At 47.7% G+C, this 13,355-nt stretch overlaps 1 protein-coding gene across 1 annotated transcript in view; it reads left to right on the top strand.

Moving 5' to 3' along the window:
• Positions 1-12,166, top strand: part of pparg (peroxisome proliferator-activated receptor gamma) — a 95,923-nt gene extending 83,757 nt beyond the window's left edge. The window contains 1 exon segment of the mRNA XM_056273873.1: positions 10,049-12,166. Coding sequence (XP_056129848.1) covers positions 10,049-10,296 — 248 coding nt within the window. The 3' untranslated portion in view covers positions 10,297-12,166.
• Positions 12,167-13,355: the final 1,189 nt, after the last annotated feature.

The following is a 13,355-nucleotide window of genomic DNA, read 5'->3' as shown; positions in this document are numbered from 1 at the left end:
GATTAATTAGATCCTTCTGCTTCCCGTGTGGGAAGATGGCGGCATGAATTCACGTTTGCAGTGGCCTCACCCAATACCGTCCATGCAGTGTCTTTGTCCACATCTGCGTCTAAGTTTGTCTTTGTTTAATGACTGGGAGTGCTGGCGCTGGATCGGCTGGGAGAGCTTGGTCTGCTGCACCCTGTGGGCCCAGGGACCACTGCCCTGTCTGGAGCTGTGCCCAAAGAGGAAATACCGGAGGCAGTCTGGCAGGGTGCGGGACAGGCTAAGCTAACTGCTAGCCCATGCAGACCGGCAGTACCGACAGTCATCCTGGCTGGCGTTCGTTCTCCTGGACAGTGATTTTGTTTGTTTGTTTAGTTTAGCTATACTGTGTTAGTTTGGATATACACTATACGTACAAAAGTATTGGGACACCTGGCCATTACGCCTACAGGAGCTTTTATGACATCTCATTCTGAATCCATAGGTATTAATGTGGAGTTGGTCCCACCTTTGCAGCTATAACAGCCTCCACGCTTCAGGGAGGGCTTTCCACAAGATTTGGGAGTGGGTCTGTGGGAATTTTTGCCCATTCATTCAGAAGAGCATTTGTGAGGTCAGGCACTGATGTTGGAGGAGAAGACCTGGCTCGCAGTCTCCCTTCTAGTTCATCCCAAAGGTGTTCAATGGGGTTGAGGTCAGGGCTCTGTGCAGGCCAGTCAAGTTCTTCCACACCAAACTCACCCAACCATGTCTTAATGGGCCTTGCTTTGTGCACTGGGGCACAGTCATGCTGGAACAGAAAAGGGCCCTCCCCAAACTGTTCCCACAACGTTGGAAGCATAGAATTGTCCAAAATGTCTTGGTGTGCTGAACCATTAAGATTTCCCTTCACTGGAACTAAGGGGCCTAGCCCAACCCCTGAAAAACAACCCCATACCATTATCCCTCCTCCACCAAACTTTACAGTTGGCACGTTGCAGTCAGGCAGGTAACGTTCTCCTGGCATCCGCCAAACCCAGACTCGTCCATCAGACTGTCAGACAGAGAAGCGTGATTCATCACTCCACAGAACACGTTTCCACTGCTCCAGAGTCCAGTGGCAGCGTGCTTTACACCACTCCATCCCACGCTTGGCATTGTGCTTGGTGATGTAAGGCTTGCATGCAGCTGCTCAGCCATGGAAACCCATTCCATGTAGCTCCTGGTGCACAGTTTTTGTGCTGATGTTAATGCCAGAGGAAGTTTGGGACTCTGCAGTTACTGAGTCAACAGAGCGTTGGCGACTTTTACGCACTATGAGCCTCAGCACTCGTTGACCCCGCTGTGTGACTTTACGTGGTCTGCCACTTTGTGGCTGAGTTGCTGTTGTTCCTAAAGGCTTCACTTTTCAATAATACCACTGACAGTTGACTGTGGAATATCCAGCAGGGAAGAGATTTCACTAACTGACTTAATGCAAAGGTGGCATCCTATGACAGTACCATGCTTGAATTCACTGAGCTCTTCAGAATGACCCATTCTTTCACAAGTGTTTGTAAATGCAGACTACATGGCTGGCTGCTGGATTTTATACACCTGTGGCAATAGGTCTGAATAAAACACCTGAATTCATTGATTAAGAGGTGTGTTCCAGTACTTTTGTCCTTATAGTGTATCTGTTCTTGTAGTTTGGATATGTTTTTGTCTTTGTGTTGCACTGCTGTGGGCTGGGGAAAACAATCTTTCGTTTCATTTCATGTGCGCAAGTGCATGAAATGAAATGACAAAGTGTTTCTGATTCTGAAAATAAATTAATGTAATTAAATTAATAATCTTGATTAAATTTAGAGAGTTATAGTGTTTACATCAAGCTACTATGAAGCATCAAATGTAGAAAAAATAAAGCTACAGTCCTTAATCCACATGTAAACCAAAGTGTCGTCCACTACCAAACTACAAAGCACAGCACAAGAGGCTGCTGTCACTCCTGGATTGATTGACAGGTGTCTTAATACAAGAGCTGACAGTGAACAACATCTACATGTGAGTTTGTGATGTTTACTGATGCTGCAGAAGGTTTGTTCACGTCTCTGATGGTTGTACAGACTGGAGTCAAACACACCCACATGTTGTGTTACCATGTGATGAGGCGGGCTACATGCTAAGCTAAGTAGCGCTCCCTTCAAAGTTTCCCTCCCCAGCATCTTCATGGCTAATGTCCGATCGTTAGCTAACAAAATGGACGAGATAAGACTCAGGCTGTCCTCTCAGAAAAGGCTGCAGAACTGCTGTCTGCTGATGTTTACGGAGACTTGGCTCTACAGCAGCATAGCCGACTCGGCAGTTGAGCTAGTGGGCCGCACAGCCTTCCGTGCTGACAGGACAGCGGACTGCGGCAAGATGTGTGGAGGAGGTTTGAGTATTTATGTCAATAACTCTTGGTGCAGCAATAGAAAGATCGTTGAAAGGCATTGCTCTGCTGATCTGGAGCTCCTTATGATTCAGTGCAGGCCTTTTTACCTGCCCAGGGAGCTAACGGCCATTACCATCGCCGCTGTATACATCCCCCCAGATGCTAATGCTAAGGTAGCACTTAAGCAGCTACAATGTGCCATCAGCACAAAACACCTGGACAGTGCCTTTATCATAGGTGGTGATTTTAATCAGGCTAACCTCAGGGCTGTATTGCCCAAATTCCATCAGCATGTCTCCTGCCCTACTAGGGGACAAAACACCCTGGACCATTTCTATACAAACATTAAGGACTCATACAAAGCTACTCCCTGCCCCCGTCTGGGGCATTCTGACCACCTCTGCCTGTTCCTGGTCCCAGCCTACAAACCCGTAATAAAACGGGTCAAGCCAGCAGTAAAGACAATCACTGTCTGGCCAGAAGGAGCAGTCTCTGAACTTCAGGATTATTTTGACAACACAGACTGGAGTATTTTTGCACATTCAGCTACCCATGGCTCCCATATAGACATTAATGAACAGACATCTGCCATACTAGCCTACATTAACTTTTGCACTGAGAGTGTCACAACAAAAAAATCAATCTGCGCCTTTCCAAACCAGAAACCCTGGATGACCAGTGAGGTCCGGCAGCTGCTGAAAGTCCGGGATGCAGCGTTCAAGTCAGGTAACTGTGAGCCCTACAGCGCAGCCAGATCCAACCTCAAAAAGGGCATCAGAACAGCCAAACATAAATATTTCCTACGAATAGAGGACAACTTTCACAATAACTCCGATCCCTGGCGAATGTGGCAAGGCATTCAGTCTATCACAGACTACAAAAGCTCCAATAGCAGTCCCACTGTCCATGATGCCTCCCTGCCAGACAAGCTAAATCATTTCTATGCCCGCTTCGACAAGGACAATACTGACCCAGCCACAAAAATTCCCAGCCACCCAGAAAACCAGGTGCTCACGCTATCAATCGAAGAGGTCAGAGAATCACTGCGCAGAGTGAACACGCGGAAGGCTGCCGGACCGGACGGCATACCGGGTCGGGTCCTCCAGGAATGTGCCGACCAGCTGGCTGAGGTCTTCACAACTATATTTAACCTCTCACTGTCCCAATCCATAGTCCCGGCATGCTTTAAGATCACCTTTATCATTCCTGTCCCCGAGAAACCAACATCCACACGCCTGAATGACTACCGACCCATAGCACTCACCCCCATTGCCATGAAGTGCTTTGAGAGACTGGTTCTGGCTCACATCAAAAACATTACCCCCCCACAATCGATCCACATCAGTTTGCCTACCATCCCAAAAGTTCTACTGAGGACGCCATTGCCACTGCCCTGCACTTTGCTCTGACCCACCTTGAACTTAACAACACATACATCCGGATGCTGTTTATAGATTACAGCTCTGCCTTCAACACCATCATCCCCGCCAAACTAACCACCAAACTCCTCTCCCTTGGCCTCAACCCCTCCCTCTGTAACTGGACCCTGGATTCCTGACCAACAGACCTCAGTCTGTTAGGTTAGGTGACCACTCCTCCTCCACCCTGACCCTCAGCACAGGTGCCCCTCAAGGCTGTGTTCTGAGCCCCCTCCTTTTCTCCCTCTTCACCCACGACTGCCTGCCAACTCACCCTTCAAATGTTATAGTTAAGTTTGCAGATGACACCGCAGTCATTGGCCGTATCACCAACAATGACGAGACGGCCTACAAAGACGAGACTGAGCACCTCACATCATGGTGTACTACCAACAATCTTGTCCTCAACGTGCAGAAGACGAAGGAGCTGATTGTGGACTTCAGGAGGTCTAGAAGCTGCAGCCACTCCCCCATACACATCAATGGGGTGGAAGTGGAGTGTGTCTCCACCTTTAAATTCCTTGGAGTCCACATCAGCGAGGACCTCTCCTGGACGTCAAACACCCAGGCCCTTGTGAAAAAGGCCCAACAATGCCTGCATTTCCTGAGGAGGCTGAGGAGCACCTGTCTATCCCCCAAAATTCTCACCAACTTCTACCACTGCACCATAGAGAGCATCCTGACCATCTGCATCTCAGTGTGGTACGGCAACTGCACCTCAGTAGACCAGAAAGCTCTGCAGCGGGTCGTCAAGGCGGCCCAGCAGATCACCGGTACCCAGCTCCCAGCCAGAAAAGACATTTATCACAAACGCTGCCTTCGAAGGGGTCTGAGCATCAGCAGAGACCCCACCCACCCCAACCATGGACTGTTCTCCCCCCTGCGCTCTGGGAGGCGCTACAGGAGCCTCAGAGCCCACACTACCAGGCTCAAAAACAGCTTCTTTCCACAAGCTGTTGCCCACCTGAACCTGGCTACCCACTGAATGTCTGTAGATATTTTTAAATATTTTGTACTCCAGCTCTCTTTTAACATACTTTTAGCTTTTGGTCTTCATGTGTGTAAATCTTATACTGTGTTTGCTGTGTTTGTCTGTGTCTGTCTTGCACTGTTTGGTGAAGCCACAGCCCTCATTTAATTTTTAACATGTGCCTGCACATTGTTTTTAATGACAATAAACTGAATTGAATTGAATTAAACTGAATTGAATTGAAACACACATGATGATTTTACATCGACACCTCAACCTCCTCACTTATGATGTACACACACCTCCACTTGATACAGTCAGAGAAACCACACACCGGGCCTTTAAGTTTTCTGAGAAACACCTCAGATATCGGATGCCATTAGAGACTTTAAGCAGAGCAGCCTGTGGATAGACAGCCAGGCGTTCAGACTGACTGAGTTAACCTGCTGCTGAAGTTATCTCCACACACCTGATGGAGACTGAATAAACAGGATAAGCCAGCAAACTGAGGTGCTGTGAAGACCAGAAGAACTTTGGCTGACAGTCTTTGCAGGGCCGTAAGCGAACACACGGGTTGTGATGGTTTAGGAGGTGAAGCTCAAAGGAAGGGCCCGCAGACAGGAAATTAAAAATCTTCATTAATGTCATTGTCTTTACACCAGTTCTTCTGTTAACACTGATGAAACTGCAGTGATTATTTTCTATTCATTTCCATTTCTAGGGTGGGGACATTGACTTTGGTTGGAGCAGTTAGCACACGACGGCTTGATAAAAGTCAAACCTTGAACTGCGGAGACCGAAAAGCTGACATTTAAGTCAAATATTAACTTGAAACACAGTTTTCCTGTGTTCAATAATACATTTTCCCCCTTTTTCCTACATCTATCTTAATGTATATATTATTTATTTATATACTTTACATTACTGCCGGCCATTGTGTAGTGTTTCAGGGTTTTTTTTTTAATGCACTTTTCCTTCCTTCCAGACGGCCTTTGTTTTCCATTCATTTCGATGCAGTATGAAGTCGGGGGTTGCAGAGAAGTATGTAGGAGTGGTGCAGGATATGTGTGAGGGCACTGTGACAGTGGTGAGGTGTGCGGTTGGAATGAATCAGAAAAACTTTAGTCGTCATTTCATTTCATGCACTTGTACACATGAAATTAAACAAAACATGGTTTCCCCCAGCCCACGGCAGTGCAACACAAAGACAAAAACACATATCCAATAACTACAAGAACACACATAACCAAATTAACACATACATATATCTAAACTAAAAAAAAATCACTGTCCCGGAGAACGAACACCAGCCAGGATGACTAGCGGTTAGCTTAGCCTGCCCTGCTTCTGCGTCCTGTCAGACCGCCCTCGGTGTTTCCTCTTCAGGTCCAGCTCCGGTCAGGGCTGTGGTCCTTGGGCCTACAGCACGCAGCAGACCAGACCAAGCTCTCTCAGCCGATCCAGAATGACGGATGGGTTCAAGGTGGAGGTGGGATTACATCAAGGATCGGCTCTGAGCTCTTTCTTGTTTGCAATGGTGATGGACAGGTTGACGGACGAGATCAGGCAGGAGTCTCCGTGGACTATGATGTTCGCGGATGACATTGTGATCTGTAGCGAGAGTAGGGTGCAGGTGGAGGAGAGCCTGGAGAGGTGGAGGTATGCAGTGGAGAGAAGAGGAATGAAAGTCAGTAGGAGCAAGACAGAATACCTATGCGTGAATGAGAGGGAGGACAACGGAATGGTGAGGATGCAAGGAGTGGAGGTGATGAAGGTGGATGAGTTTAAATACTTGGGGTCAACTGTCCAAAGTAACGGGGAGTGTAGTAGAGAAGTGAAGAAGAGAGGGCAGGCAGGGTGGAGTGGGTGGAGAAGAGTGTCAGGAGTGATGTGTGACAGAAGGGTACCAGCAAGAGTTAAAGGGAAGGTTTACAAGATGGTAGTGAGACCAGCTATGTTATATGGTTTGGAGACAGTGGCACTGATGAAAAGACAGGAGGAGGAGCTGGAGGTGGCAGAGGTGAAGATGATAAGATTTTAATTGGGAGTGATGAAGAAGGACAGGATTAGGAACGAGTATACTAGAGGGACCGCTCAGGTTGGATGGTTTGGAGACAAAGCAAGAGAGGCAAGATTGAGATGGTGTGGACATGTGTGGAGGAGAGATGCTGGGTATACTGGGAGAAGGATGCTGAATATGGAGCTGCCAGGGAAGAGGAGAAGAGGAAGGCCAAAGAGGAGGTTTATGGAGGTGGTGAGGGAGGACATGCAGGTGGCTGGTGTGACAGAGGAAGATGCAGAGGACAGGAAGAGATGGGAACGGATGATCCACTGTGGCGACCCCTAACGGGAGCAGCTGAAAGTAGTAGTAGTAGTAGCAGCAGTAGTAGTAGTAGTAGAAGATGAAAATTAACTTGCAGAGACTTGAAACTCGTTTGCAATCGATAATCCATCAAGTATGGTCATATGATGTAGGATTCATATGCCTTCAAGTGCCACACCCATTTACCCAAACCCAGTCCTCATGGTGAAAACACATATGTCCAGTTTGTTGACTTAGAAATCAGAGCTTGACCACTATAAATAGGAGGCCAATACTGGAGAAAGAGGAAGAGGAACCATCACAGATGAGATCCAGGCCACTTTGGTTAACCATGTGGTCTACCATGGGTTGTGTTTTACTAAATCAAATGATTAGTCCTCATCGTGCCCTGCTGATATCTCTGCATGGATGAAAGAACGCCACCTTACGCTCAACATATCCAAGACTGAGCTCCTTGTCATCCCAGCCAGTCCATCCTTACAACAACAGATCAATATCCAGCTCGGATCAACCCAACTCATGCCCACAAAGTCTGCCTGAATCCTGGGTGTCATGACTGATGACCGACTAACCTTTAAGGTTCACGTGGCCTCGGTTGTGCTGATTTGCCCCGTCCAACATCAGGAAAGTTAGACCCTACCTGTCTGAGCATGCAGCACAACTCCTAGTACAGGCTCTTGTTATATCACGCGTTGACTACTGCACCTCCTTACTGGCAGGTCTCCCTGCATGCACTTCCAAACCCCTGCAAATGAGCCAGAACGCGGCGCCACGTCTGGTGTTCAACCAACCCAAAACACATCGTCACCTTCTTAAAATAATGGCCCAAGTCATATTTTCAGGTTTTTCAAAAAACAAAATAAGCCGAAACAAACAAAATTTGTCAGTTTATTCTGGTTTTTGAAAAACTTGAAGATATGACTTGGCCCATTATTCTAAGAAGGTGACGACATGTGACTCCGCTGTTCATATCCCTCCACTGGCTCCCAGTTGCTGCCCGCATCCAATTCAAAACCTTGATGCTCGCTTACAGAACAGCAACTAAGACGGCTCCCGCCTACCTGAACTCCCTCATTCAGGTCTACACTCAGTCCTGCTCCCTATGCTCTGCCAGTGAAAGGCGCCTGGCACTTCCGCCCCAATGGGTCCCCAAGTCACTAGCCAGACTCTTCTCTTCTGTAGTTCCCCGGTGGTGGAACGAGTTACCAAACTCCATTCGATCCGCTGAGTCCCTCTCCATCTTTAAGAAGAAGCTAAAGACCCAGCTCTTTCTCCAACACCTCCACCCCTGATGATATTAACGGTTAAAAGAAAAGAAGTCGTTTCTATGCACCCTGTGTATTGCCTTTGTGCACTGCCTGGTGACACCTATGTCTCATCGGACTTGAACCTAGTTTTTTGGCACTTACTTGTCACCTCCTGACTAGATCCTTGCTTGTGTTGTATCATCTCTCGCATGTACATCACTTTGGATGAAAGCGTCTGCTAAATGAAACTGTAACATTGGGTGCATTCAAATACACACTAACACAGTGAACCCACAACCTGGTTATGGCAGTGTTGTGATCACTGAAATGTTCATGTGACCACCTTTCATCTGATTTCAGAACTTGGCTGGAGGTCTTAACTGATCATGGCCCCTGGGTTTTGATCTACTGATACATTTGGCCATATTACTCTGATTTATGAAACGCATCACAAGGAAGTCGAAGATCCCAGATGACGGGGCGTCCGGGTAGCATAGCGGCCTATTCTGTCGCCTGCCAGCACGGGGATCGCCGGTTCAAATCCCCAGGAAACCTCCGGCTTGGTCGGGCGTCCCTACAGACACAATTGGTCGTGTCTGCGGGTGGGAAGCCGGGTGTGGGTGTGTGTCCTGGTCGCTGCACTAGCGCCTCCTCTGGTCGGTCGGGGCGCCTGTTCAGGGGAGAGGGGGAACTGGGGGGGAAAAGCGTGATCCTCCCACGCGCTACGTCCCCCTGGTGAAACTCCTCACTGTCAGGTGAGAAGGAGCAGCTGGTGACTCCACATGTATGGGAGGAGACATGTGGTGGTCTGCAGGCCTCCTGGATCAGCAGAGGGGGTGGAGCAGAGACCGGGGCAGCTCAGAGGAGTGGGGTAATTGGCCAGATACAATTGGGGGGGGGGTTGTAAAAAAAATATCCCAGATTAAAACAAACATGGCTGATACCAGCCACACGTGTGGAGTGAACGGCCTTCACTGGACTGAAGGGGGCGCCGTTTTGTTCCGGTCATCCAGAGTTGAGCCAGAACACAAGCGGACGAGGAGGCCGTGTACTTTCAGTTGTTATGTTGTCATCTGATGTTGTTGTAACAAGCAAGTGTATTGATATATAATATATTATTTATTTATTTATTTATTTATGTATTTATTTATACAGCACATTTCGTGCACATGGCAGTTCGGTGTGCTTTACACCAACGAAAACAGAAGCGGAACCACCATGTGAAGTACGACTAAAAGAGAGTAAATAAAAACAAACAGTAACAATCATATATAAAATATCATTAAAAGAGAACAAAGTACAGACGATCTACTTTGAATTAGTAATCAGAAAGAGTAATATAACTACAAGATGGGTACTATCAAAAGAAAATACAAAGTACAAAAAAAATGAAACTGTTAAGTGACGGGAACACGTGCATGTTGAAGGGTGGAGGTTCATGTGTGGTTTATATAGAACATACCAAGGGTGAGGTAGACGCAGCTGGTGGAGTATCAGCATCACCAGGGGCCGTGTATGTGCAACTTAACTGAAGTTTTGGCATAAACTGATAACTCCTGATAGCCACTTCTTCCTTTTGCATTGCTCACTGCATAACTCTTATGTTGATTTAGATCTTAATTTAATTAGAGATAGTTGCAAAAATCTAATTGTGACTTTTTGATTTCTGACATTGTGTAGACACCGTGATTGATTCTGTCTGTCCATCTGCAGACCGCCCCGGCCTCCTGAACGTGAAGCCCATCGAGCGGCTGCAGGAGACGGTCCTCCACTCGCTGGAGCTCCAGCTGAAGGTGAACCACCCGGACTCCCTGCAGCTCTTCGCCAAGCTGCTGCAGAAGATGACGGACTTGCGACAGATCGTCACCGACCACGTCCACCTCATCCAGCTGCTGAAGAAGACCGAGGTGGACATGTGCCTTCACCCGCTGCTGCAGGAGATCATCAAGGACTTGTATTAGAGGGACATACTCGGAGAGGTGGGAGCCGACGTTGTGTCGTCATTGTGTTGAGAAACGAGAGCGACTCAGACAACGACTGAAAAAAGAGAAACAAAATGAGGAAGAAAAGGGAGTAAAAAAAGAAAAAAAGTGAAAGGACATGTGAGCTGGATGTGGTCTAGACCACAGCATGTGAATATGATGACGCCGCAGTGTGTTTAGTCAGCGTGGAGCCCGGACGTTTCATCATGAGCACGCCGCCAACATCAGCACGAAACTGCCCGCCGCCGCAGCAGCGCCGGCGACCCGCACGCCCCTCTGAAGGGCCGCGGACTGTCTGATCACCTTGCTTCAGAGACACACTTCTGAATATTCAGAGCAGCCAGCATTCCCAGATAGCAAAGCTGCTGTGGCCCGGACCCGTCCCCAACCGACACCTGCATCCGGCCCACATACCCCCATGGAATGATGGCACTTGGGAGGTCCGCTCCTGTTTGCCAGATCTGGGCCAGAACCAAGCCGTAGCAATGCCGCATGTGCCACATATCTGCCAAAGGTGGCCATATTTGTTTAGTGATATTTGGGCCATACTCACCATTTACCACACGGGGCGCTGCAGGGTCACATCCAGACCACATGCTGCCCAGAGCACCGCATCTTTGCCACAAAAGGCCCACATGTGATTTGACGTATTTGGGCCATATTTGTTATTATACATGTGGGCCACTTCAGGCTCACATCCGTTTTGTCAGGGCCAGAAGGAGGCCACCAGTGCCGCATCACTGCCTGAAGTGGCCCACATCCGGGTGCTGTCTGGGTTCAGGGCCTTTCAGAAGGTAAAGATGCATCACTGTGAGTATTTAGAAAGCCACAATTACCATGTGCCTGCATGAGGTTCATGTGCTTCCTGCATATCCACAAAGCAGCGGGCAGCAGTGTCAGATCCCTGTATTGTGCTGATAAACACACACACACACACACACACACAAGTCACTTCAGGCCTTGGCATTGAAGTGAAGGCGTCATCTCTTTTAAAGCAGCTTTTCTGGAAGACAGATTTCAAATTAAAAGCCTGTAAGAAGGTTTTCTCGTCTCCGCCGTGTGAAGCGAACGTCAGATGTGATGAAGATCATATCAGACGTGTGATGAAGATCATATCAGACATGTGATGAAGATCATATCAGACATGTGATGAAGATCATATCAGACATGTGATGAAGATCATATCAGACGTGATGAAGATCATATCAGCTAACTGTTCAAAAATACACAGGAGGCCATGTTTGTGCCTTTTGCTATGTGGAAGCTGTGCTATTTTTCCTGTCTAAAGGACTTTTATTGTGAAATGAATGTCACACACAATGCCACAATATGTTATACACACAAATGTATATATGTGTGTGTGTGTGTGTTTTATATATATATATATATATATATATAGTCACACAGACACACACACACACATATACATTTGTGTGTATAATATATTATATAGACACACAGGTGTGTATAATATGTATATGAATAAATATCGCTGTACAGGTGAGATTATCTACCAAACATGAGAACTGAATGCAACTGACTATTGGATTTACATGTTTTATTTCCACTTATGAAACATGTTGGATGATGCAGTAACTCTCCCACTGGTTTAGACGTTTTTAAGCGACGTGCGTGAGTCTGATGCACCAGAGGGGTTTCGGGTGAGTCTGGTTCACCAGAGGGTTTTCGGGTGAGTCTGGTTCACCAGAGGGGTTTCGGGTGAGTCTGGTTCACCAGAGGGGTTTCGGGTGAGTCTGGTTCACCAGAGGGTTTTCAGCTCCGCTCGGACTGAGGGGTTAAATTAAGTGGGGAAAGTAGAAATTTGTAAATAAATTTTATTTTAAATAAATATCTGCTTACTTTTTCATTTAATTGTCTGTGGACGTGAGTTGTTTCAGATGATGTGAGGCTCATCATCATCATCTCCATCATCATCATCATCTCCATCATCATCTCCATCATCATCATCTCCACAGATGTTTTCACTGAACACATTTTTATGTAGGATTCATGAGCTTGTTGGAAGGCGTCCAGATGTCCAAACACACACACACACACACACACACACACACACACACACACACACACACACACACACAGATCTGTTTTACTGCTGTTACATCACCCGTCCAACCACACACACACACAAATGGAACACACACACAATCTCACACACACACTTAGATGCACAAGCAGACACACAAAACACAGACATAGACATGCACAAACAGACACACACACACACACCCTGTTGAAGTGGTTGCGACATGTGAACTCGGCTGAACCAGGAGGAAAACAGGATCTGGAGCAGAAAGTGGAGATGTGGACCTGATGTGTTTCACTGGACCAGATCTGACCCGTTCATCCATCACTGATAAGAGCTGTTCTGTCCACTCCAGGGTTCCTGTGTACAATCAAAGCACAACACTCCTAAACACAAACTAACCGCACACATAACAACGTGTTCAGTTCGAGAGTAATGCAAAAGGTCTCGGAGAAACCGCCCAAACACACCCAAGTTCCCCCAAGTGAGGGATGTGGGAACAGGTCTGCTGGTGTGACCCGTTCAGACGGAGGGTTCTGACCGCCACGGCCCCACGTTTTGCATGTGAAGCCTAAACACGGCCTCGCATCGTGTCCATCATGTTTACACACCACCTCCGTCCGTCCGGCAGGCTCCCACAGCTCTTCCTCCTCCCGGCCATCAACACGGCGCTTCGCTGGACTGTGGCGGCGGCGGTGGATCTAAATAAAACTCATTTGAAGGACCCGGTGTCCATCTTCACTGATGGAGAAGATGAGGAACTGGGGCCGGCTTGCCATGCTGAATAATGCCTTGGTAGGTTGTAGGAGGTCGAAGGTCACGCCCCCCCCCCCCAGGACGGCTCCAGCTCTGCACATGGTTTCATTTACAGATGCCATAGTTTTATTTTTCTCCCTTTCTCCTTCCCGTTCTGCCGAGGCCCACCGTTACGCCAGCCGAGATCAGAAGGTCCCGAAGTTCTTCATGCCGAGACCCGCCCGTCCAAACCTCTCCC

Source organism: Lampris incognitus, chromosome 2, assembly GCF_029633865.1.
Source record: "Lampris incognitus isolate fLamInc1 chromosome 2, fLamInc1.hap2, whole genome shotgun sequence".
NCBI classification, from domain to species: domain Eukaryota; kingdom Metazoa; phylum Chordata; class Actinopteri; order Lampriformes; family Lampridae; genus Lampris; species Lampris incognitus.
This window is presented reverse-complemented; position numbering and strand designations above follow the sequence as displayed.